The 25,291-nt window shown below is 36.0% G+C and overlaps 2 protein-coding genes, 1 long non-coding RNA gene and 4 other non-coding genes across 9 annotated transcripts in view; 5 read left to right on the forward strand and 2 right to left on the reverse strand.

The window, feature by feature from the left end:
* Window positions 1–12,820, reverse strand: part of LOC110779551 (squamosa promoter-binding-like protein 1) — a 14,735-nt gene extending 1,915 nt beyond the window's left edge. Inside the window, exons 1-11 of one of the 3 annotated variants that reach the window (XM_056828970.1) lie at window positions 12,650–12,820; window positions 9,335–9,459; window positions 4,203–4,933; window positions 3,832–4,013; window positions 2,196–2,797; window positions 1,729–1,803; window positions 1,528–1,635; window positions 1,317–1,434; window positions 1,066–1,207; window positions 822–972; window positions 1–161 (exon numbers count right to left, since the gene is read on the reverse strand). The exon at window positions 1–161 is cut by the window's left edge and continues 484 nt beyond it. In XM_056828970.1, coding sequence (XP_056684948.1) covers window positions 1–161; window positions 822–972; window positions 1,066–1,207; window positions 1,317–1,434; window positions 1,528–1,635; window positions 1,729–1,803; window positions 2,196–2,797; window positions 3,832–4,013; window positions 4,203–4,720 — 2,057 coding nt within the window. In that variant the 5' untranslated portion in view covers window positions 4,721–4,933; window positions 9,335–9,459; window positions 12,650–12,820. Of the gene's footprint in view, window positions 162–821; window positions 973–1,065; window positions 1,208–1,316; window positions 1,435–1,527; window positions 1,636–1,728; window positions 1,804–2,195; window positions 2,798–3,831; window positions 4,014–4,202; window positions 4,934–5,041; window positions 5,411–9,334; window positions 9,460–12,649 lie in introns of those variants that run through there. The other 2 variants (XM_056828971.1, XM_021984043.2) reach the window with 2 other exon arrangements.
* TRNAP-UGG (transfer RNA proline (anticodon UGG)) lies at window positions 5,378–5,449 on the forward strand. The gene has a single exon. It is a non-coding gene; the product is annotated as a tRNA-Pro (tRNA).
* TRNAP-UGG (transfer RNA proline (anticodon UGG)) lies at window positions 8,399–8,470 on the forward strand. Its single transcript has one exon. It is a non-coding gene; the product is annotated as a tRNA-Pro (tRNA).
* Window positions 9,023–9,094, forward strand: TRNAP-UGG (transfer RNA proline (anticodon UGG)). The gene has a single exon. It is a non-coding gene; the product is annotated as a tRNA-Pro (tRNA).
* Window positions 9,184–9,255, forward strand: TRNAP-CGG (transfer RNA proline (anticodon CGG)). The gene has a single exon. It is a non-coding gene; the product is annotated as a tRNA-Pro (tRNA).
* A 2,670-nt stretch (window positions 12,821–15,490) lies between the features above and the next one.
* LOC130460587 (uncharacterized) lies at window positions 15,491–25,098 on the reverse strand. The gene is made up of 3 exons (XR_008920437.1): window positions 24,813–25,098; window positions 21,479–21,627; window positions 15,491–16,017 (listed from the first exon to the last, which is right to left on the reverse strand). It is a non-coding gene; the product is annotated as an uncharacterized lncRNA (long non-coding RNA).
* On the forward strand, window positions 15,851–20,474 carry LOC110782953 (myosin-binding protein 2). Its single transcript, XM_021987237.2, has 5 exons — window positions 15,851–17,854; window positions 17,968–18,216; window positions 18,305–18,406; window positions 18,497–19,792; window positions 19,897–20,474. The coding sequence occupies exons 1-4, from the start codon at window positions 16,129–16,131 to the stop codon at window positions 19,768–19,770; spliced, it is 3,351 nt and encodes a 1,116-aa protein (XP_021842929.1). The 5' UTR covers window positions 15,851–16,128; the 3' UTR covers window positions 19,771–19,792; window positions 19,897–20,474.
* Window positions 25,099–25,291: the final 193 nt, after the last annotated feature.

Below are 25,291 nucleotides of genomic sequence, written 5' to 3' on the forward strand. Positions count from 1 at the left end.
TCCATAGCTTGATGCCAAGATTCTAAGGTTTTATTATTTAATCCATATGCATCTTCATTATTTTTCTTCAGGACACTCTCTAGTGTTCGAATCTCAGAGCAAATGTCCTTTTCAGCAACTATAAAAGGAAAGAAACTGTTGCTGAGACCATGATCTTCAACCTGGATAAATAAACGACGTGTTAGTTCTAAAAGCCATGTTTTCTGTTTTCATAGGAGTATTATATTTGATAATAGTAAACGCCAATAATTGTATCCGTATAATTAAAGAAGAAACCGATATACATAATACCAAATAGCCATATGACATAATATAAATTTTCTTATGAAACAAACATCAAATCCACAACTCGCATTTCCATGACCATTTCATGACAAAATGACAAAAATCGGCAAAACACACATCCTCTTTAACATAATTCACATAGAACATACCAAGCAGAAGAACACAGCAAACAGGTTCGTAAATAACAAAGATAAAGATAACATAAAATCATTAGTCATTCTAACCAAGTTACAAAACATACCCTCAATTTGCACAAAAAATGACAGGCCGTAATTACCATAGCAGCTCAGTAAATTCATTGGGAGAAAAGCACTGTGAAGGTACAACCCATGAGACACTTATAATGATCACATTAAACCAAAAAGGAGTAGATTTTAGATAACCTCAATCTATAATTTAACGACAAGACAGAAAAATAAATTAACGACAGAAGCTAAAATATACTTGGATAACATAAAACCAATTAACCATATTCTTGAATTAGTTCACTTAATTTATTTGACAGAATAGATGTTAATGATAGCATGGCATAGTACCTCAATAAACCCTCTACCAGTTACATTGGGGATAATGCAAGACAAATCTGCATGCTCAATTTCACCCTCCTCCTCAACAAAAGCATCATCCTCCGTTGATTCTTGAGTTGCTTCTTGATCAAGATATTTCCCTTCTAGAGCACAGAGTAACCTGGAAATGAAAAAAAATGGGGGAAATAAAACTTTGAGCTTTAGCTCTGTTCTGCGGTGAAAAGTTAAACAGGCAAAACTCAGCATTATATACCTCGTATTCGACCGAGAGAGGTTGAAACCTCTAACTTCGAATCGAGCTTGTTCATCCATAGACACGGCTATAGGCATGACACTCATAATTCTACTGCAATTACTATTTTGGAGAGACAATGATGTATCCAGGACAACCTGACCTGAAGCACATGCCAAAACAGAATAGAAGTTTGTATCATTCAATAAACCACTGTTGAGCATAAAAAGGACAGACCACAAATTTTAGGACAAATGGAAAAAAATTCTAACCATTATGAGCAAGAGCTATTTGATTCTGTACTTGCACATACACCCATCCAGTCCTCCAAAATATGTCATCAGATATGTCAAAGAGTCTAGTTAAGCAGGATGAAAGATCAGAGCAGAGCTAGACACAGAAATCAAATGAAAAAAGTTAATGTTAGCAACCAAGAAAAACATCTACGCTACTTAAGTACTTAGGTTTGAAAAAGGGTCCTACCTCCTCCCACAAGGACTCATCCAGGCAAAGATAAATTGTAAGAATTATACAGCCAGGTCTGATGTAGCTCTCAATTTCAGTAGGACTATGAGCAAGCCAGTCAAGAATCTATGAAAATCAACAATGCTTAGAATAGTAGCATAATCTTTTAGCACAGAAATAAACTATGTGTAGAATATCACAACTTTGGATTCATATTACCTGCCCCAGCAACACAGTCGGGAAGTCACTTGGTTCTTTACCAAATAGCTTGAAAACAATACGGTCAGTGCGACTCTGAAAAGTTAATTAAAGGAAATGAGAGCCGTAATTGATTCATAAAGAAATTCATTCGAAGAAAAGATGCTATATTTACACGAGCAATCGGCTGATAAACAATTTGGGGCACCTACCAAGGCAAAAAAATCACCAAGAATAGTGTTCAATACTTGAAAAGATGTGACATTGTTCTAGAGCTACCTGCTGAGGAGGAAAGTTTGGACCACTTAGAAGCCCAAGTGAAGTTTCATCCCAAAACTAATAGGCAATGGGATGACTAACTCCCTAGGCTTACAAAGTGGTTACTTTCTCTCCTCTTCTCCAATGTGGGACAACTCACAAGTGCACAACATATATACGGGCAATATGGAGGTTCAACAAGATAGTTTAAGGAAGGAAATACTAAGTACCTGACCCTCTCCACTAGAACTAGAAGGTGATGGAGCGGAAGCAGAGTCAGAATTGCCACTAGTCTGTGGTGGACTCGACTGGTGAGAATCCTGCCCTGCCCATGAAGGGAAATCAACAGAGCCAGTTGCAAAAGTCACATTTGCAGGAGACCTTTCCAAATCTTCCATGCCATCATCTGAATCTACATATGCATCATTCAGGTCAAAATTGTTCAGCTTCATCCTCCCTTCTATGCTCTCAGAGTAAGTTGGAGGGCTATCTTTTATTGGGAACAAACTTATAGGTTCTTGCACGGACAAAGCCTGCATTTCGCCGCCCCTGCTATTAGCTGCATACAATCCCTTTCTCGGAATCTCTGATTCAGGTAGTGGAATATTTTGATCAATGACTCTAGGAGGATTTAGATGACCATTTGAGAGAAAAGCCAACATCTTTTCTGAATTCCCAATACCAGTGGCCATACCACCATTTAGCAGCTTTTGGGACTCATGCAGGAGCCCAGATAAGCCTTTCCCCGTGGGCAACCCAGAAGGGTTGGCAAGGCTTTTCAAAAGCTGAGCAACAAGATCTTGATCTGTAGTCTGGTTTGATCTGTTATTACCTGCAACAAATACAGTCTTGTCATTTTTTAAATATGTCTTTAGCGGGAAAGAAAATAATGAATTTAGTGAACATAGAGCTCAAGTGCCTAAAAAGACAATCCAAACCATACAAAAAGATTACAGTGACAAAAGAAAAGGAAAATTTTAACATCTCTTAGAACATTTGAACATGAGCTCTTAGTGTGTATAAATAATACAAGTATATATATATATAGTGCACTAAAAGCAATTGCAGTCAGGACTCGGGACAAAATGGGTGAAATTTGTTCTTACATTACCAATCCCCTAGAGTCCTAGACACCTAACTTCTTGCTTGAATACATATTAAGATGTATTAGTACTTCTTAAAAAGTTCCGTGTGCTTAAGATTGAACATGCTTCTGATTACTTTATGTTTATGTTACTTTATGTTTTAACTTTTAAGTAAATGTTCTCTATTATTTGTAGCATGATAGCAATTACATATATTGGACTTAATATTGACACTAATATTTTAACTATATATAAAAAAAGGAACTATGAAAAAAACTTGATATTATGAATAAGCTTTAGTTGGTAATTACAGAAATTTATACATGAGGCTATGAGCTATAAATAAGAAAATATGTTGAGATAAAAATACTCCGTACAACATATTCAATCTCGCCCCCTTTGTTTCAAATTTCTGGTTCCTGAAGATGTACTCTTAAGTCTTAACAATCACTACGACATTTTTTCAACAGCCAATGGCAACAGACGACTACCAGGGTGTGTGTGTTGACGTGTTGTTGATCGTTCCATATTAGAAGAAAATGCAATCAGAATTTATCTCAAAGTCGTTAAAAATTTGGAGGGGTAACCAGAAACAAATGTACGTTTGATTGTGAGTGCTCATAGAAATCCACATATGATTTGTTAAAAGTCCATCAAGCAATTTAGCATGCAGCATAAATATCAAGAACATATGATAACAATATACAATATAAACGTGGCAACAAGAGTGAACTAGAATCAACTCACTGTAATCCAGAACTAACTAACAGAAGTGATTTACCATGCATGTTGGAGAGTATCCTCAGTAAGCTCATCAATAGAACACTATTAGTTTGCTCATCATGTAAAGAATTTCCTTGAACAGCTGCCTCAGGCTGCGTTTTCCTCCTACGCTTATTATGGCCAGCCAAACGTCGTCTACAACTTCGCTTTCCTTCATCAAATTCCTGTAGAGCATGAAACCTGCACAAAGAAACATTGATTGATCATATGATATAGCTAGCAGGAAGGTTGATAGCATTTCTAGGCATCTAGTAATGGATAGAATCAAATTTCACAGCAAAAGGTAGGGAGAATAAAATCAAATTTCACAGCAAAGTAGGGGAAATAAAATCAAATTTCACAGCAAATTAGGGGATAATAAAGACAGACCTACTACACTGCTGGCAAAATCGCTGCATAATATTGGCAACAAGGGCATTAGTTGCTTTAGAATGCATCTCACAAACCTTGTGACGTCTATGATAGTCCTTAGCCTTACTGAGATCAGAAACACAACCTTCAACCTGGCAAAGAGCACCAGCAAATTTGGTCTTCTTCCCAGAATTATGATTATCATAATCCATGTGAGGGGCACCAAGCTTTAAGGTCAAGTTACCAGATTCATCCAAACTATCATCTTCAACAACAATAACCCTTCTTTTCCTCTCCAATTCCCTCCTCCCATCATCATCAACAGCAGATTGGACATCATCAGAGCAAGAAGACGATGTGTTGGAGGAATTAACAGGGATGAATTTTTGCTGACCTTGAAAGTTTGAAGGGGTAGCTATGAATAAATCTCCATCCCATTTCCAGTCATTCAAATCCCATTCCAAACCCCTCTTTCCCATTACCCTCAATTCAGTGGTGCCTATGGAATGATGATGGTACCGATGAGCTTGTTCCATTTTTATCACACTCTCAGATTATTATTATTATTATTAACTAACTTTTAATTATTTACCCAACTCAAACCCCAAGAACAGATCAAAGTTGATTAGAACCTTAGAGCAGTAGAATTAAACAAGTTGAGCTCTTTCCCCCAAAATTGCAGACCGGAATCCATGACAATAATTGGGCACATGCCAAATCACACATCAATTGCGGGGTAAGAACAACACCTTCATAATCAAATTAAAAACCCCAGATTATTAACAACATCAGCTCATAATTGAGAAAACAAAACAAATGATTTAGAAAGAGTAAAGAAGTGGTAATAGTAGTAGTACCTTGAGCATAAATACAGAAGTGAATTCAAGTGAGTCGGCAGGTGGTAGAAACTACTCTAGAAGAAGGAGAAGAAGTGGGAGGAGAGAGAAAGTGGGAAATGGGGACGAAAGGTTCGGATTACAAAGGTGGGTGATCGATCAATCAATCTGATGCTGCTATTTTTTTAATTTTAATTTATTTTTAATTTAATTTATACGCACTCATAAATTGTAAGCTATGGAGTAAAAATGGTACGAAAAGTGGAGGAGGAGGGCCAACTCCAAGTGGGCTAACACGGGAAATTTAATTGGGAGTAATGGAACTGGGGTAAGTATGTTCTAGATTTGACATGAATAGGGCATTTGGTCTAGTGGTATGATTCTCGCTTTGGGTGCGAGAGGTCCCGAGTTCGATTCTCGGAATGCCCCCATTTTTTTGTACTCTCATTATTTAACCGGATCAAAGACCGAAATTTTGATAATTCAAGATCCGAAGACCGGACCGGTTGTAGACCTATTTCTACATATTTTTAATTTTTTCTAAAAATTATGGTAAAAAAGAAAAATCAAATGTTTTAATGCCTTTTTTGGAAGCTAAAATAAAATATATCACAATATATTAATATTTACAACAAATTAAATGAGAGAATTAAATTTTTAAATAGTTTATATTACTTCGTTATATTTTATTAATGAAAAATCGTTCCGGTCCAAAATCGGGTTTTGGACCGGACCGGACCAAAGACCGAAAATTGATATTTCTCGACCCGGAGACCGGACATAAGTCCGGTCTGGGTCGGTCCGGTCCGGTCCATTTTTTCGGTCCGGACCAATTTTTGCACACCCCTAAATAGATAAAATAAAATACTCAAAATCCAATATGATAACTACAATGTTTCTTGGTTACCAATACCAAAATGTATAACTTAGTTCTAGAATCATGGTGGTGTATGACAAATTGTAACTGCAAAAGTGGCCGATTATGTGGATATTTTAATTTTTTTTTTTCGATGTCCATGTTGTAAATAAAAAATTTCTTATTCGGATATTTCATGAAATACCCCCGAGGTTTAAGTTAATTCACCAGGTACCCTCGTTGTTTCAGTAATCTACCAGGTACCCCCAGGTTTCATTTTCTCGCATGACTTAACCCTGCCGTTAAGTGGCCGTTAGAAACTTTTTTTCACCAGGTACCCTCGTAATTTATTTCACCAGGTACCCCTGAGGTTTTTTAGATTTTCACCAGGTGCCCTTGTGCTTTATGGTAATTTCACCAGATACCCCTGCTCAGCAACGGCTAGTTTCACCAGGTTTTGTTCTGTAACAGTTGCTGGGGGGAGGGGAATATGAAGTGAAAGAGGGGGCTGTCAAATACCCTATTAAGTTTGATGCAAGGACTTGTGGTTGTGGTGTATGGCAAATATCTGGCATACCTTGCAGACATGGCCTTAGGGTTATTTACCACCAAAGACTTGAGGCTACTGATTTTGTGTCTCACTACTTCAAAGGGCAAGCATACAAGTTAACTTACTCAGAGCACATACACCCCATGCCTGACCCAACCCAATGGCCTTCTTTTGACCTTCCTATTATCCTCCCACCACCCATGAAGAGAGCATCAGGTAGACCCCCTAAACTGAGAAAAATAGGTAAACATGATCCAAAAAGGGGAAAGAGAAATAGCACTGTGAGGTGTGGTAAGTGCAAGGAGGTGGGACACAATGCAAGGACATGCAGAGGTGGGGCCACAGCAAAGCAAAAGAAGGATGCTGCTGCTGCTGCTGGTGCTTCTGGTTCTGCTGGTGCAGCTGGTGCAGCTGGTTCTGGTGCAGCTGGTTCACAGCAAGGGGGAGATCAAGGTGCTTCCAGTTCACAGCAACAACGTAATGCATCAAGTAAGGGAAAAAGGAAGCGTACTTGATTTTGTGATTTATGCATAACTTTTTGCTAAACTTATCATGTATATCTTTTGCCAATGGGAGCAAGTTTTTGTAGAGCTACACTTAAAGTTTTTGCGTGTCGGGGGCACACTTTTGTAAAGCTACTTAATTCGGAAATGAAATATCATATTATTGATGAAATGTCATCATTCACTTTCTCATTACAAATACTAGAATAAAAAACATTACAATGCCAATATTGATAGTTCCATGCATTAATTTCTTTTGCTGCTTGAGTTTCTTCTTCATTTGGTGAATTTCTTCATCCAAGCTTCTGTTTTCTTCAATTTCTCCTTCCTTTGTGCTACCTCTGTTGTTTCTGATTGGCAGTGGTTGCTTAATGCTTCCCTTGCACCACTTGAAGTTGTCACATAAGTCACACTTGTAATATAGTCTTTGAGGATTTTTCATTGTTTCAGAACTTCTTATTGCAAATTTTTTCCCACATATGTTGCATGTTTCGTTTGGAACTACAACGTATGAGGATTCATACGTTGTAGAAGAAGATTGGGATTGAGAATATAAGCTCATTTGAAGGTGAGTTGGGAATTAGGGAAAATATGAGTTGGTTAAGGGGAAGAACAGAAACTTGTAGTGAAGAGTTGCAGCGGCTCCCCCTTTAAATAGAGAAGGCTTACCAACGGCTAGTTTTTTTAAAAAAAACTAGCCGTTGGTGAGCAGGGGTATCTGGTGAAATTACCATAAAGCACAAGGGCACCTGGTGAAAATCTAAAAAACCTCAGGGGTACCTGGTGAAATAAATTACGAGGGTACCTGGTGAAATTTTTTTTTCTAACGGCCACTTAACGGCAGGGTTAAGTCATGCGAGAAAATGAAACCTGAGGGGTACCTGGTAGATTACTGAAACAACGAGGGTACCTGGTGAATTAACTTAAACCTCGGGGGTATTTCATGAAATATCCGTTTCTTATTCTCATCTAATTCACAAAATTGGTGTGACCTTACTTCTTCCTTTTCTTCTCGTGGAGCACGTACATTAAACGTAAATGACATTTCCTTTTCATAATAAATACGTATTCAAAATATCGTTTATGGATTTCTTATTATGAATAAAATATTAAGTTGATTGATTGATTGTTTTTTTTTTTTATAAATTTAATGACATTTCCTAATATAACGATTAATAAGAGTTATGAACGATTAATAAGAGTTGAGGGATTGGAGTTTGGAGATCTCTCGTTTCTCATCACTATGCTTTAATAATATAGATTACGGTTACCTATCTAAAATCTAACAATTTCGTGTTGACGATGAAATGCAAAGAGCATGAAAATGAAGCAGCTGCATGTGCCAACCACATGACAGAAATCGTGCATATTGTATCATGTGTCAAAACTTCAAAGCCACACCTTCAGATCCTAAGTTCAGTGAATATGAACATTTTAAGTAATAAAAAGTGCACGTCATAACATCAACAGGGCATTTGGTCTAGTGGTATGATTCTCGCTTTGGGTGCGAGAGGTCCCGAGTTCGATTCTCGGAATGCCCCATTTATTAATCATTGTTTTATTTTTATTTTCCCTCGAATTTTTTTCTAGTTGCTTCATCCATCCTTACCAAAGTTCAAGAAGACCGCAAAAGTAAACCAAATAAGTCAATCATCCATATAGGCATGTATCACATCAAGTAAACCAATAAGTCAATCATCCATCCATATAGGCATGTATCACATCAAGTATTCCGTATCTAATAAAAACAGATTTCATATGATTTTCATGTTTCGTGTGCAAGAAGTTCCTAGTGCAAACAGTCTACAGAAGAACGGAGTAAGTATCTATGATTACCTGTCTGCCTTCAGAGATATGTTCATATAGCCAATCGTGTTGACTCGGGTAATCTTTTGTGTGAGGAAGACCAGGAATGCAAAAAATAGATTCAAGAATCATATTTTCTCTTTACCTATCTTTTCTTTTCAGAAAGTTCACTTAATCCACCATCAGCAGGCATAAAATTAGATCACAGATGCAGATAAGTTCTGTGCCAAATATGTGATTACAGTTTAAGAAGTATCACATTAAAAGATAAGTTATTAGACAACAAAGGGCATTTGGTCTAGTGGTATGATTCTCGCTTTGGGTGCGAGAGGTCCCGAGTTCGATTCTCGGAATGCCCCCTGATCAATCGTTTTTAATTTTATTTTTTATGTCCAGGCATATCCAAGTATAAGCCAATAAAGACTAAGCACACATAACAGAAGCATCAGGGCATTTGGTCTAGTGGTATGATTCTTGCTTCGGGAGCAAGAGGTCCCGAGTTCGATTCTCGGAATGCCCCTAATTATTATTTTTTTTACAGGTCCTGACTTACTGATCTACAATTTTTACAAAAAAAGTAGAAAGAAGGTAATTCTCACCCAGTATTCTGATCTCCTAACCTCTCCTTTTCTGCAAATGCAGTTCATTACTTTTTTTCCTCAGGTTTGACTTCAAAGAAGATGAACAGGTTCCCCTAACCCTGGTGCTTAACGCTCCCGACTATCTATTACAAAAGTCCAATGAGTTAATGAGTTTAGTACGAAAACATAGATTCAACAACAAGATTAGGACAGTTATTACAAATCGGTCAACCTATAAACCATTTTGTACAGTATTTGGACTCTATCATCAACGCCTGCAAACTAAGGCTGTGGCCCTATTAAGTTATTATTATACCCAAATCACCAAACCATAAGCATAAGATCACCCATGAAGCTACCTGGGAATATTTAGACTCGACATCAACAACAACCTAGTTTTGATCTAGCAAAGATGGGGTCCAGGAAAATCAAATAAAAGAAGTATAATTCCATAGACATACAAATAATGTAATGTGTACCACAGGACTTCTATTTCTGCACATCCACATAAAAATAAAAATAAATAAAAACTATAGCTTAAGTTTATGCTCCTGATAGCTTATTTTGTAGAGCTTTAGATGTACAAATGCCAGGATTTATAGTCAGAAACCCTGATTCAGCATCGAAAAACATAACTCCTAGTTTTAAGTTTTAACAAACGGGAAGTAAATATTTATAGGAAGAAGATTTTCCCATGTAATGGCATTTCCTAGAAAGTAGAAAATGTTGTTTGGTTGAACATGGGAAGTAACTTCAGGATCCTCCCTTTCGTGGTAAGTGGGAACTTTCTAAGAAGTGTGACTTTTCATGTTTTTTGCAAACCAAATAACACCAAAATGTCCCACTTCCTAGAAAGTTACACTTCTCATTGTTTTTCATGTCAACCAAACAATACCTTAAACTAGCATATTGAAATCAACTAATCAAGGCCAATCAGCCAGAATGAAACCAACCAGCTTCATTTGGCAAGGGATAAACCACAGTTACCTGATTCGCTAGTACGATACAGGGTACGGGTACGCAATTCGCTACCTAATTTGCTAAATTAGACCAAAATTGTACCATTTTCATGTTATAATTCGCTTTTTTGGTCCGTGGTTCGTAGGGTGATTAGAGAATTAGGTAACACTGGGATAAACAGTCTAACTTCATCACCAACATTCCATTATTTGATCATCAAGTAGTAACAAGTATCATGTCATCATGATTGACAGTATAAACTACTAGTTCAAAATTGAACTAAATGTGATGCAAAAACATTGTGAATTTGTGACTGTTATTATAACTGATTAATTTACTCATTCTATCCAAAAATTAAATTTAAGCCAATATAATTACTAATTAGACATTTGGACCTAAGAACCCATCTAGTCTATCCAGATCAACCCAACTGTTCTGCAACATCAGATGCACTCAAGAAATGTATATCTCTATTTAAGTCAGAATCATTGGCCTATAACATCAATTTCAGCCCTCGAGTTGATTAGCTCGACCAACTTACTAATTGTCAAATATTGTGTAATCTCGTATCCTTCTCATTAATAACACACGTATATATATAGTACAACTCATTACCTAAACCCTAGATTACATATTAGGTAACATACCATATGTAGGACTCATATTAGGTAACATACCATATTTAGGACTCTACATAATATTCACAATATAATATCTCCTATATTCTATCTTAACATCCCCCTCAAGGTGGAGCATGAAGATCTCGAATGCCCATCTTGTTCAAAAAAAAACTCAAATTGCTTCTTCCCCAACGCTTTAGTGACGATATCTGCTAACTGAACCTTCGTCGACACATACGATGGGCTGATGACTGCCTTGTCTCACTCTCATCACTACACGTCGTCTCATCGACACCTGTCGTTGCTGAGACGACGTCTGATTCCACTCGACTGGGTGTATAATGTTGTTGTTCCTCCCTCACAGGCAACGACACCCCTTCGTCGACGCCACTAGTCAACGACACGTCCTCATTGTCACCTGTATGCGACAACACTCCCTCAGTATCACCCGTAGGTGACGACACTCCCTCAGTATCACTCATATCATATAACATAACTCTATCTCATATGATATTCTATCCTCTAGGATAACTACGTTATCCTTAACTCCCTCCCTCAATCGTAACGGCAGTTTCACGAACGTTGCGATTGGAAACACCATTCTTCAATAAAAAAAATCGAGCAAGAACGCCATTCTTTTCGAACCTGCACTTTTTTTTTTCTCTCTCTTGATGAGAAAGCCCTTCTTTTCGAACTCACCAATTATCTCAATATGAATACTCGAATTGGACGCGATTCCAAGTACGAGTCTTTTCTCCAACACCAACCTCATCTTCTACCAATTTGCAGCGGAATTATTATATTAATTACGAATCCCGCCAGTGGATTTATTTTTCTAACCCACCGGCAGGGGATAATTTTTTTTTTGTAGACGGGTCGTAGGATCTCCCTAAGCTCTTGATACCATGTCAAATATTGTGTAATCTCGTATCCTTCTCATTAATAACACACGTATATATATATATAGTACAACTCATTACCTAAACCCTAGATTACATATTAGGTAACATACCATATGTAGGACTCATATTAGGTAACATACCATATTTAGGACTCTACAGAATATTCACAATATAATATCTCCTATATTCTATCTTAACACTAATCTCTCAAACTATGACGTTCTCTAATAACCGAAAAATAAATCTTAATCAACTGATACAATATCCTACATTCGTCTTTCAACAGCTACCAGCAGAAGAATTCAGACACCAAATTGACCCACTAACAGCAAGTTGTACCACTAAATTTATCTTTAATTTAACTATTTATATAGACCATACTTAATCAAAATTCCTAAAATTCAGATCTCAATGTCAAAAGAAAAAACAGTCAGATTTACTAATTAATGCCTAATAATGGGGGAGGGGGGGGATCGAACCCCTGATCTATGGTACACAGGTTTCACCAACCTTAAATTGACAAAATAAACAACAATTTTGGCAACTAATACTTATTTTCAGTTTGCTAAACTTAATTTGTTGCCATAATTGCAAAATTTAAAACCCCAGTAAACCCCCTTTTTACTTCAATCAGACAAAAATTGTAATAAATATGCAAATTGCTAAAGGAACATTCTATAAAAGTTAAATATTTCCAATTGAATATGCAAAATTTCCAGGATATTTGTTCTTAATCTCTAAATTAGAAAAGAAAACTTGATGCAGAATTGAAGCAAAAATCAAGGGTCCAAAATTCCAAATGAGGGCTAACAAAATTAGTAGGAAATGCTATTAGAACTTCAAAGACATACCTTCTGAGAAATTTCCCATTAATGGTGGTTTATTTGTTCTGCAGCAGTGGGATTAAAATGATTGATAATTCAGAAAATTTGCGGGAAAATTGAAGAAATAGTCTGCAATTTTGTTTTTGCAGAAAGGAAAGTGAAAATTGAAGAAAGAGCAAGACAGTGACTCAGCCCGTAAGTCGGTCCAAGGGTACTAATGACATACTTCGTATTAATGAGCCGAGTTGGCTCGTGAACTATTCGATGTCCGGCTCTAAATTTTCATAAACTTAACGTAATTAATCGGCTTGAAAAACTCGTGAACAAAATCGATTTTTAATTAATAACTGCGAAGTATTTTATTTTACATATTATTATAATATCTAACATTAATTGGTAAAAGTTACTCGGTCATACAAACTTTTGTGAAAAGTTCAAAATAAATAGCACATACGAGGTACTACATAGCTATAACATAGATGTCATTTTATTGAAATCAAGTCGAACTGAAAAAAAAGCTCGAAAAAACTCGAGAATTGGCTCGAGGTCGAATAAAAGTGTAACAAGCCGATCCCGAGTGACCCTAAGCTTGGTCACGTATCGGCTCGTTAGCACCTATACTTGTGTGAGAAAATGATTCAAGTTGTTCAAGTTTATCTTACGTCGGGTTCGTCTAGAAAAACAAGGTCCTCCCTGAGTAAAGTTATATGAGGTTGAGTAATAAATTGTCTACTCTAGTCGACAGTTCATTGAGGGCAAGTCACTCACTATTTGGAATAAAAGAGGGGTTGCAACTCTTGATTCGATCACATTTCTTAAGTATCATCTCTCAGGGATCTCATCAGTATAAATTATAATCAACTGAATTGGTGGCATATACGAGACTACGATTACCATGCGGTTGATAATATTGACAATACTAGTAAAGACTCGAACACGAGACCACAATATATAAGGTAGAAGTCAACTATTTGATATAATCTTAGTCAACTATTTGATATAATCTTTACTCCACATAAACACATCTAACTTGAAACGATGAAGGTTTATTTTGAAGTGTTATGCAAAGTATACTAACTTTTTCTATTATTTGGAGAAAAAATAGTTTAAAATAACAATTGAACAATCCAAATCAAATTATATTATTCAAAGTAGAAACTCGAGACATCATTTACACTACACATTAGTGGAAGTATTTAAAGCTAATACAGAACAACAAAAAAACACATGGTGTATTGTAGTTTTGTAGTATTTGTGAAACAGCATGCAACGTTGGCCCATTTTAAGAAATTCGGCCCATTTGGAAGTATATGGCCTTTTGAGGTAATGGCATTTTCCCTATTAACAGCTAAAGATGAACTTAACTCTCTTTGGTTCAACTTATTTTCTCTTCCTATTATGGAGTATATGAAACTATCTTAACTTATTTATCTAATTTATTTTATTTAAATTTATTTTGTATGAAATCTTTTAATTAATTGGTGAAATAGTCTGAAAAAAAAAACTAATTTTGATCAAACGGACCGTAATTTGATAATAACATAAATGAACCAAAAAAAAAAAAAACACATTGTTACTCATTCCATTGGCACATTGCCTCCGCACAGATATGACCCTCACTTATTGGAGCTGGCCCGTAACCAGCCGAAGATCCAATTTAACAACTTTACCCTTGACTAAAATCGGAATTCTGAATAGGATGGCGAAAGTAGAACTTCATAACTATTATCTTGGTTAGTATAGCTATATGGATAAATTTTCTATGAGACCGCCATATGAATAAGACCGATGACAATAACACAATAAAAAAAACATAACTATTAGATAGTGTAACCATTCAATTAGAAAATATAACTATTGGATCATAGAGTTATGATTAATTAAACATAATTATTTGGTTAAAAATTATAACTATTTGGTAAGACCACCGCATATAAGTTTTTGTAAAACCCTATACAATTTCACCAAATTTCATGATTATACTAACTAATTAAGGAGCATTATCACTAAAATATGACTAAAACATGTTATTTTGATTTTGAAAAAATAGAAGTAGATTTTATGGAATAAATTTAAAAAGAAATGATATGGAAAAGCAGACAAAATGAGATGAATAATAAGGGGGGTCTGATTGAGAAAACACATGATGAGACCCAACATCTAAAGCATCGATCTCGATTGGGGGCCCGGCCCTAATTTAGTTGCTTTACATTTATTAATAATTAAATATATATTTAATTATTTATGGTCCACCAGCTCATTTTTCTCAACTTGGTAGGCCACTTAAAATTAGCTGCCTAACAACAAATTAATAATTTATTTACTAAATTATTTATGGAGCGTTCATAAATTGCCAAAAGTTGACCATTTCTTTATTAAACTTAATTCTAATTCACCACGGCACCACCGACCCAATTATTATTTTTCCTTATTTTTATTTTTTATTAATGATTTTCATATTAATTCGAAAATTACTTGGCCATTTTTTAATTCATCCAAATTAATTAAAATAGTAAGATTTTATAGGCATGAAACCAAAAAAAAAATATAGGCATGAAACTAAATGCAAGGATAAATAATGCTGAGTGCTGACTGCTGACTGCAAGCTTCTGGATGTTGTTGTGTGATCTACTGCCTTGTACCACAAGCTTTCCCTGTAAATAATAATATTAATTCACCCGTCCGAATCAATAATCACATACGAAGTATAAAATATGTTCAACATCGAGAAAAATGATCATCTAAAAGAATTTATGCTTCATTACTTTTCGACTTTTAAAGTTAGATGTCCAGATCAGATCAAAAGAGTTAACCATTAAAAATTCAGCTCAAATCGATCCAAAAACTGTTAACCATTAAGAAAATAGCTCAAATCGATCCAAAAACTTCGCTTAGTCATAAATATCTAATTACAGAGTATAATGGAAAAAATACGAAAAATTGTAAAAATTCTTAGGTACTCCGTACATCATAGAGCTAGGTGCACCAAAGGATGTTTTCATGCCATGGAGTTATGGATAGACCCGTCCATAATTTTCCTTCGCATGTCTACACATGTGACATGTGAGAGGGAGATGTGACAGGGTGCACCTTACATATTTTCTGAGAATTGTTCGATCACTAAAATAAAAAAATAAACAAATAACTAATGCTTGCTTCACTTGGTCAGAAGAAGAAAAAAAACAGATGCTTTATAGAATTCCCATTGCATGCTCAATTTACTGAGATCCTTTTTAGGTATTTCTCCAACTCAAGGGACAAGTTTCCCTTTAATTTTGGGACCCTTATTGCTTTTTCTTGCTTTTGGCTCCCCTCACCATTCAAACTTCTCCTAATAATCTTTTCATCTACCATTTGTTCCTCTTCTTCTTCTTTAGCTTCTCTATCTTTCTCTCCTGCAAAAACATCCATCATTATAATTAAATTATCTCAGTTTAATTCCTATTCTTGTACATAAATTATCAAAGGGAATTAAACAAAACCCGTTTTCTCCTACTAAATTATCTATGGCACCCAACAAATTTGCAACCATGTTACATAGAAGAACAAACAAAATCACTAGAGTTCTTATCTATGCTTTTCTTGAATGGACTTTAATCTTTCTCCTTCTCTTAAACTCTCTATTCTCTTACTTTATACTTAAATTCGCGCTATATTTCGGCCTTAAACCCCCTTGTTTCTTATGTTCAAGGCTTGATCATTTCTTAGACTCTCACAGGAAACCAACCTTTTCTTCCTACTCAGATATCATCTGTGAACAACATGCTGCTGAGATATCTAAAATTGGGTACTGCTCTAATCATCGAAAACTCGTGGAATCGCATAATATGTGTGAAAGTTGTTCATCTTCATCTTCTTCTTCATCATCAGATGATTCTGAGGTCTGTAAATGGATGACAGATATTGGTACAGTTAAAGCTAATGATGATGATGTTACAAAAAAGTGTTCTTGTTGTGATGGTGTGCTGATCAAAATCAACCCAATTAGCAAAGTTTCATCCTCAGAATTTGTCATCAAAGAAAGGGAATTGTTGGGTGGTTGTTTTTCAGATCAAAATGTGCAGATAGGTTCTGATCAGTCTGATGATCATCATCAACCCAAATTCGGGTATCAAATTCTGGATGACGGTGCCGAAGAAGATGAAGATGAAGAAGACGACAACGTAGCTTTCCAACCAGAAAAGGAACCTCTCCTTGATAATAATAATACTACTAATGAAAAAGATGGTGAGAGTGAGGAAATTATCAGTGTTACAACTCAAAATCTATGCCCTGATATGCTGGCACAGCATCTTGAGTTTTATATTGATCATGATGATTATAGATTAATTCCAGTTGAGTTTTTGAATGATGATTCAATCAAACTTCTTGAGAGTAAAATTGAGGAAGATAAGAAAGAAGCTTCATCAGGGTTTTCCAGGGAATTCGAGCTGGTTTTCGAGGGAAATGAGTTTGATCTTCCTGGTTGTGAGGTTACTACTTCTAAGGATTTGCCTAGTATACAGGAAGAAGAGGAAACTGAGGTTGAGAATTTACAAACTCACAAAGATGAAGAAAAGATGGTAGTTTTTGAGGGTACTGAATTTCTTGCTGCAGGTTGTGAGACTGAGAGTTTACAAAATCCTAAAGATGACGAACAGATGGACAAATTTGAGCTTGTTTTTGAAGGAAATGAACTCGTTTCTGGTTTCGAGTTAGAGAATATACTAGAATTACCTAAAGATGAGGAAAAAGTGGATAAATTTGAGTTGGTTTTTGAAGGAAATGAGCTTGTTGCTGATTCTGTCTGTGAGAATTCAGAGATTTCCAAAGGTGAGGATTCAGAAAACTTTGAGCTGGTTTTTGAAGGAGATGAACTCGTTGCTGGTTTCGAGTCAGAGAATATACAATTACCTAAAGAAGAGGAAAAGATAGACAAATTTGAGTTGGTTTTTGAAGGAGGAAATGTGCTTGTTGCTGATTCTGTTTGTGAGAATTCAGAGATTTCAAAAGGTGAAGATTCAGAAAACTTTGAGCAGATTTTTGAAGGAGATGAACAACTTGTTTCTGAATGTGATATCATTAATGAAAATTCACCTAAAGAAGAAGAGGAAACTGCAATTGAGAAGCTGCAAGTTCGCGAAGATGAGGAAGAACAAGAAGATTCACTCATTTTGCAACCCTTACAAGAGCAGGGAAAGGATAGAGAATTAGACATTTCAGCAACAGTTGAGTCACCTCCTACTTCTTCAGGTATAGAGAAGATTTGTTCCAACTTCAATAATCTGCTTCTTTTTTTTTTGGGTTGGATTTGTTATTATATTTTCAGGTCAAACTAACTAAAAAAAATTAACCCTTATGATCAGTCTATGAGGAGGATAATTCATCTAATTGGAAGACTGATGAAACTGATACTGATGAAAAGGGTCAGAATCCAACAGAGAAGCTGTTGTTCCAAGAATACGAAGCAAATCTTGCATCACTCATGAGAAGTTATGAAACTGAAACTGAAGAAAACCAGAATTCAACAGATGAGCTATTGACAGTAGTGGATGAATCCTCTACACCCTGCAAACAAGAAAATCACACTTCTACTGACAATGTAGTCTCTAATGGTAATGTTTAACTATTATTCATGATTTTTAATTGAGTTGCATTTTCATTTTTTGTGCCTACATTCTGATGATATGATTCTGAATTCAGATGCTGAAATTAGTGAAAGAAGTCTAAATTCAAATGTGAATATGTGCAACAATGAAGTTGAGGAAGAGAGAGTTTCTGATGCACCAACATCTTCTGAACATGGTAATGTTTGACAATATTCATGATTTTTAATTGAGTTGCATTTTTTTCATTTTTTGTGCCTATAATCTGATGATATGATTCTGAATTCAGATGCTGAAATTAGTGAAAGAAGTCTAAATTCTAATGAAGTTGAGGAAGATAGAGTTTTTGATGCACCAACCTCTTCTGAAACCCTACACAACAAACTGCTGCTTCTTGAGAGAAGGGAATCAGCAACGGAGGAATCACTAGACGGGATGAGTGAGCAAGGGAGTGCGGGGGAAACAATGGAAAAGCTCAAACTAGACCTACTTTCCGAGAGAAAGACACTTAGAACATTATACAAAGAACTCGAGGAGGAAAGGAATGCTTCAGCAATCGCGGCTAACCAAACAATGGCAATGATAACAAGAATCCAAGAAGAAAAAGCAACAATGCAGATGGAAGCCTTACAGTACCAAAGAATGATGGAGGAACAGTCAGAGTATGACCAGGAAGCATTGCAGATGATGAACGAGCTCGTTGTGAAGAGGGAGAAAGAGAAGGTAGAGCTTGAAAAGGAGCTTGAAGTTTACAGAAAGAAGGTGATGGAATATGAAGAAAGAGAGAGGTTGAGGATAATGTGTAGGAGAAGAAGCAGGAATTCCTCTGCTTCTTGCAGTTATGGTGAGGAAAGTGATGAACAGTCGATAGATTTGAATCACGAGGTTAAAGAACAAGAAGAAGATGTTTGTGTTGGTGTTAGTCCAAAAAGTCAAGCAGAAAATGGGCATCTAGATACACCAACAGATGCAGTTGTATGTTTACAGGACTCGTTATCTGGGTTTGAAGATGAGAGGCAGGCAATTCTAGAACAGCTCAAGGTTTTAGAGGAGAAGCTTTTTACTTTAGCAGAGGAAGAAGAGGAACATTATGAGAACATGAAACCATTTGAGCAGTTTTATGAAGAGAATGGTAAAGATTTTGACAGTAATAATGGAGTTGACAGTAACGGGTTTATTCATCATCATCATAATCAAGATAGGAGGAATGATTCAATGCCAAAGAAGCTTCTTCTTCCACTGTTTGATGCAGCAGATCAGTTGTCAGATTCCCCAAACGGGGAGTTAAACGGGAATGAAGAAGATGAATTTCATTTAACAAAGTTCGAGTTGGAAAAGAAAAGGTTTGCAGTAGAAGAAGAAGTTGATCATGTATATGAGAGACTACAAGCACTTGAAGCTGATAGGGAGTTCCTTAAACATTGTATTGGATCATTAAGGAAAGGTGACAAGGGTTTGGATCTTTTGCAAGAGATTCTGCAACATCTACGCGATTTGAAGAATGTGGAAGTTCAAGCCATGAAGAATACAGATCAGAATACAGATCAATGTGCTTCAGTGTAAAATCTTCCATGACACATTACAGGTAAACATAAAATTACACCCACCTCAGTAATTCAATTTTGTTACACATAATTCTACACCACAAAGAAAACATACTCATACTAGTCTGTGCCTTTGCTAATGCAGATTCCAATGTTCATGGTTCAGTCTCAATACTTGACCGGTCAAAAAGTCTCGTTATAAGGAATCTAAAGATACGACCAAATGTCGTCTAGAATTCAGTGACGGACCCCTCCTAGAAGGAGAAGGGGAGGTTCCGAGCAGGCAAACAAGAAAACATCAAGGTTTGCTGACCCCAATTTTTTTTTTCTTTCATTCTTTGTTGTTTGTCCAAAGTAAGTGTAAAAATCCCAAATATTTGTGGGGTTAGTCTTTTTCTTCTTGCCCATCACCTCCTTTTTGAGGGAAAAGGAAATGATGGATCTCAAGTGTGTGTAGGATAGTGGAAGTACTCAAAGCACAACCTGTCATTTTGTATTTGTTTTGTGAGCAAAAAAAAAAAGGCTACATCTTAGGATTAGGAATTTAGCTGTATTTATTCTTCATTTTTGTTTTGTATCAGAGATTTTGTGGAGTCAGTTGGTTCATTTGATCATCACATGGGTTATTGATCAAATCTTTTGGAGTAAAGTTAGTCTACCTGTATATTAATTTAATGTAATGAATCTATTCTCTGTAAAGTATGTAAAGTGAGTGTTTGTTTATGCTTTCCCCTAATCAAGCTTTAGATTCCTATTATTTGCTTAATATTCAATATACTCCGAGTAATTGAGGACAAAGTACATGCAATTATGGCAAATAAGAAGCCAAATTTGCTTTCATATTGTTAACTTTGCTTAAAGCAAACTACTTTGCTGATTTAGTAGGTACGGCGAATGATATCTTTACCCCCATGAAAAAAATCCATGCAACATATAACATATTCGAGTTGGTTCTGAAAATATATCTTAGACATAGGCTCGACTTAATTAGAAATTTTGAAACGTGCGTATACGATACTCATAGGTGTGACAAAAGTAGAGTCCCAAGTAAGTGTGACATTATCATATCAGAGTAGGATATCAAAGAGAGTACCTAAGGATAGGTATAAAGAAGATGATGAGCCACAAAAGAAGAAATATACTCCCTCTGTTCCTAAATAAGTGTCCATAATTCTAAATCGGGCGTTCCCTAATAAGTGGCCATGTTCTATTTTTGGACATACAAGTTTCCCACTTTTCCACGTCTACTTTTATTTGTACTTTATCAATAAACAATTATCTACTTTATCCTTTCCCCAAAAAAACACTCCCAAGTCCCAATCATTGTTTTTCTTACACACTTTTCATTTTCCTTAATTACCGTGAATTCCCTCAATATTGACACTTATTTGGGAACGAAGGGAGTATAACATATGCATTATGACAGTGATGGTAGAGTGAACAATAAAACAATAGAACTCGATTGTCAAAGATAGGCGTCAAAAAGTTCCAGCATGTATTATCCACCTACACACATACGAGGAAAAAAAGCAGCATGTATCATCATAACTTCTTGGCTTTAAGACTATGATCACTTCTGATTCTGACTTTTTAAACTAGTGCTACTATTATCAAATTGATACAAATAGCTATAATGCAGTAACGCACATTGCTAACGTGACAACTAATTCAAGCCCAAGGGAATATATATGTAAAATAAGAAACTTCGTTAAAGAATTGACACTTACCAAGTTGTGTCTGTTTTACACTGATGCAAAAGTTGTATCTGTTTTTCACCTGTCTTTTCTCAGTTAAAATTTCTTCTGTTATTCTGGTTCATCGAGTCTAAAGTGGACCTGAAATGAAATAATCCGAAAGGCAAAGTGTATCTGAATATCTGTAAAGGGAACATCAAATGAAAAAAGTTACTTGCAATCCTGTAATTTCATGCAGTAATAAACCTGAAGCATGAATTTACCCATACAACCATCCAATATGGTGCCTTATTCCTAGGGCTGATCATCTGATTTTGTTAAGTTGTTTACAGTAATCTTTTGTTCGCCTTAATATGTTACAGATGTTTAGTGATAATTAAAAGTTAACTCCTTAACCAATAATGCGAAGAACATGAATCAGAAAACGTATTTAGAAAGCAAAAGATATGCTTTAACAGAATAATCTTCTCAAAGTCAGACAAGAAGAAAAGATTATATTCTTAATAACCACATAATTGAGAGATTATAGGACATCAGATGTGAAAGATGTGAGCATTGGGGATTTGGGGCCCTTTAGAGGTATTCATGCTACATTGGATGCCAAACTTCTCAGGTTTTCATTTTCAAACAACCTGCTTTAGCATCTAAGCTCATTGCTTCGACATATTAGCACAAACTTATATCGTTACATGTTTCCTAAGTTTGTTGTGCAGTTCAACTCATTTGTAGAACAGACGAATATATAGATTCATTTTTCTTTTAAGTATCGTTACATACATATCTCGACTGTGTTTCACTTTAGAAATTTACATATCTTGAAATTAACTAGTACTTCCTCTAACTTCTTCATCATGGTGTCAAATCAAGCACAAAACTATATAATTTCTATGTTATCTTGATATTTAAGTCATCATATGGATTGATGTTTCAGGACTAATAGGGACTAAAGCTTTGTTTCTCTTCACCTGGTCTGATTTGATTTTTCTAGTTTCTGGTCTGATTCTTCCTAGTCTGGTCTGAATGTTTTACCATCCAAGATACTCCGAAGCACCCAAATTACTTACCACCATAAGTTTATGAAATTTTACCATTCACCGACTAAACTGGAGTAAAAAACTAAAAGATGATCCTCGAGATCAACTATGAGTTCCTCGACACAATTGGTCGACTAAACAAACATTTAAGAAAACAGCATCACTCATCACTGGCGTCTTCTTCTGACAATCATCAACAGGATGAAATCATGGTCCTAAAAGACTAGTCACCAAAACTTGTACTAAACTGTAATCCCAACAAGAAAAGGAATTATAGAACATAAGCAAACATGATAGCATAATTGATATAATAGACATAGATGTCAGGTTCCAACCATGTAATATGACTAGTAGTTGTACTTACCCACAAAACAAAATAGTACACCATTCATAGATCTATTACATCTACATTTTCAGTACTTGAGAATCATCTGTACAGTTAACCCGGTGACACTAATTATTTCATCTAATTATAATACTTAATTAGAGGACAATATCTACCAACCTAGGACGCGACATTATTTTATTACTTTCATAATTAATTACTCTAAATCAGATAAGCGGCAACATGCAACTTTAAATACGAATAATTGACATAGATAGCTCCTTCTTGGTCACAAAAATCAACTGACGCTACCCAACAACATTAAGAAATTGCGAGATGGTCTAGACTCGTGAACCACCTTAATGATACAACGACACGTTTTGTGTCTCATTCACCACGCCACTCACGACTCCGAGGAGTCGAGGACTATGCTTGGCACTTGTATTGTACGAGTACGATGATATGAACTACTCTATATGAAGTATCCCTAAAACTAGAAATACTTCAAATATAGTATAACTATCGTTACAAAAACTTACATATGACAGTCTCATGTATAAAACCCTTGTACTTTTTAATCAAATAGTTACACATTGTGATCAAATAGTTACGTTCTAGTATTATTAATTATATTTATACCTTCTAATTAAACAATTATATTTTCTAATCAAATCAAATACTTATATTCTACTATTATTAATTATAATCTCTAATTAAACCATTATATTTTCTAATCAAATGGTTATAGTTTCTAATTAAACATCAACGGTCATTGCATTCTATCAGGAGACCTATTCAACTATCATATGCAAAATGTTCTAATCACAACTAGAGCTGTCAAAACAGGTCATCGGGTCGGGTTTGGGTCGGGTCATCTCGGGTTTCGGGTCATGATCAGGTCGGGTCGTGTCGGGTCAATATTTCATTCGGGTTGAGTTCGGGTTCGGTCGGGTCGATTTCGGGTCGGGTCATATCGGGTTTTTTCCTATCCCGGGTTCAGGTCGGGTTCGAGTCGGGTCACATTTCGGTCAGGTTTGATTTCGGGTTCGGGTCTTATCGGGTCGGGTTTAAGTCGGTTTGTAGCAGATAATTTCGGGTTCGGGTCTTATCGAGTCGGGTTTAAGTCGGTTTGCAACACAGTTATTTTCGGGTTCGGGTCTTAGTTTGGATCGGATAATAATCAGATCAAATAGAATTCAGATTGGGTCACTCTCAGGGACGGGTCAAACTCGGGTCTGATAATTAACCTATACATTTTAAGGATTTATATTCTAAAAAATTTTGTTTAACTTATTTTAGAGTTAAATTTTTCAATATTTAGCAATAAATATTTAAAATAGATATATCAATGAAGTTAATATTTGGTCATGTCATTGATAACTCGGGTAAATCGAGTAGCGGGTTCTCACAGGTCGGGTCAATAGCAGGTTTCATCGAGTTACAATCGGTTTCGGGTTGACATCGGGTCGGGTATCAAATCGGGTTCGGTTCATTGTTCGGTCGGGTCAGTTCGGTTATCGGTCATTTTCGGGTCGGGTGTCGGGTTCGGGTTCGGGTGTTACAACATCGGGTTAAAATCGGTTATCGGTTTTTTCGGGTCGGGTACAGGTCGGGTTTCGGGTTACCTGTTTTACCGTAATTTCGGATCATGGTCGGTTACGGGTTCGGTCGGTTCAGGTCGGGTTTTCGGGTCGGGTCAGTTTTTGACAGCTCTAATCACAACCCCATTGTAAAATCCCTAAGAATAAGATTTCCGAAACATGGAGTACCAAATTGTACTAAGTAAATTGTTAGAATATATTATTAGCCTCTCTAAACCCCATAGGTTGTTGAAAAATACAAGATTTAAAGACTTGTTAATAGTTCAATTGGGTTTTCAATTATTTCTTCCAATTCCCAAATTTACAGCAGTAAGTTTTTCTTTTATTTAACAATTGAAGAACAAAATTTCAACAAATTTGAACAATTTAAGAGTTCAAGCAGTGAAATTAAATATGAAAAATCATACCTTGGGAAAATTATACGAAGCCATAGCCAGGGCAAAACCTTGGGCAAATTGGATTGGCAACCAATTGTGCGGGAAAGGAATGAGGATTCAGGAGAATGGGCTGTGTGTCTGTCTTTCGGGTCATGGCCCGTCTTTTCAACTTTCCAAAGTCCAAACACCAAATCCAATTACGAGACCCGTTCGATTCGACCGACATCTGATAAAGGTCGAAGTGACTAGGACAAAATTCACACATTTAAGCTGTATGAGCACAATAATTTACACAAAATATTATCCAATTATACTCGATTTGTAACCAATCGATGACCCGATTTGGCAGCTTTATAAATCAGATCATCTATTATGCACCTGGATAGTCTAGTCCGCCTAGTTATAGCTACACGTTAATGCATACTCTACCAATCTACCCCTTACATTTTCCTACTCACATGCGTAGTACTATGCACGTGAGCAAGAAAGTTTTTCCATGAGAAAGGGGG

Source organism: Spinacia oleracea, chromosome 5 (genome assembly GCF_020520425.1).
Source record: "Spinacia oleracea cultivar Varoflay chromosome 5, BTI_SOV_V1, whole genome shotgun sequence".
NCBI classification, from domain to species: domain Eukaryota; kingdom Viridiplantae; phylum Streptophyta; class Magnoliopsida; order Caryophyllales; family Amaranthaceae; genus Spinacia; species Spinacia oleracea.

Coding starts and splice junctions, on each gene's coding strand:
- LOC110782953 (XM_021987237.2), top strand. CDS start 16,129: ATGGCACCCAACAAATTTGCAACCATGTTACATAGAAGAACAAACAAA. Junction 17,855..17,967: donor GTCACCTCCTACTTCTTCAG/GTATAGAGAAGA, acceptor CCTTATGATCAG/TCTATGAGGAGGATAATTCA. Junction 18,217..18,304: donor TGACAATGTAGTCTCTAATG/GTAATGTTTAAC, acceptor TTCTGAATTCAG/ATGCTGAAATTAGTGAAAGA.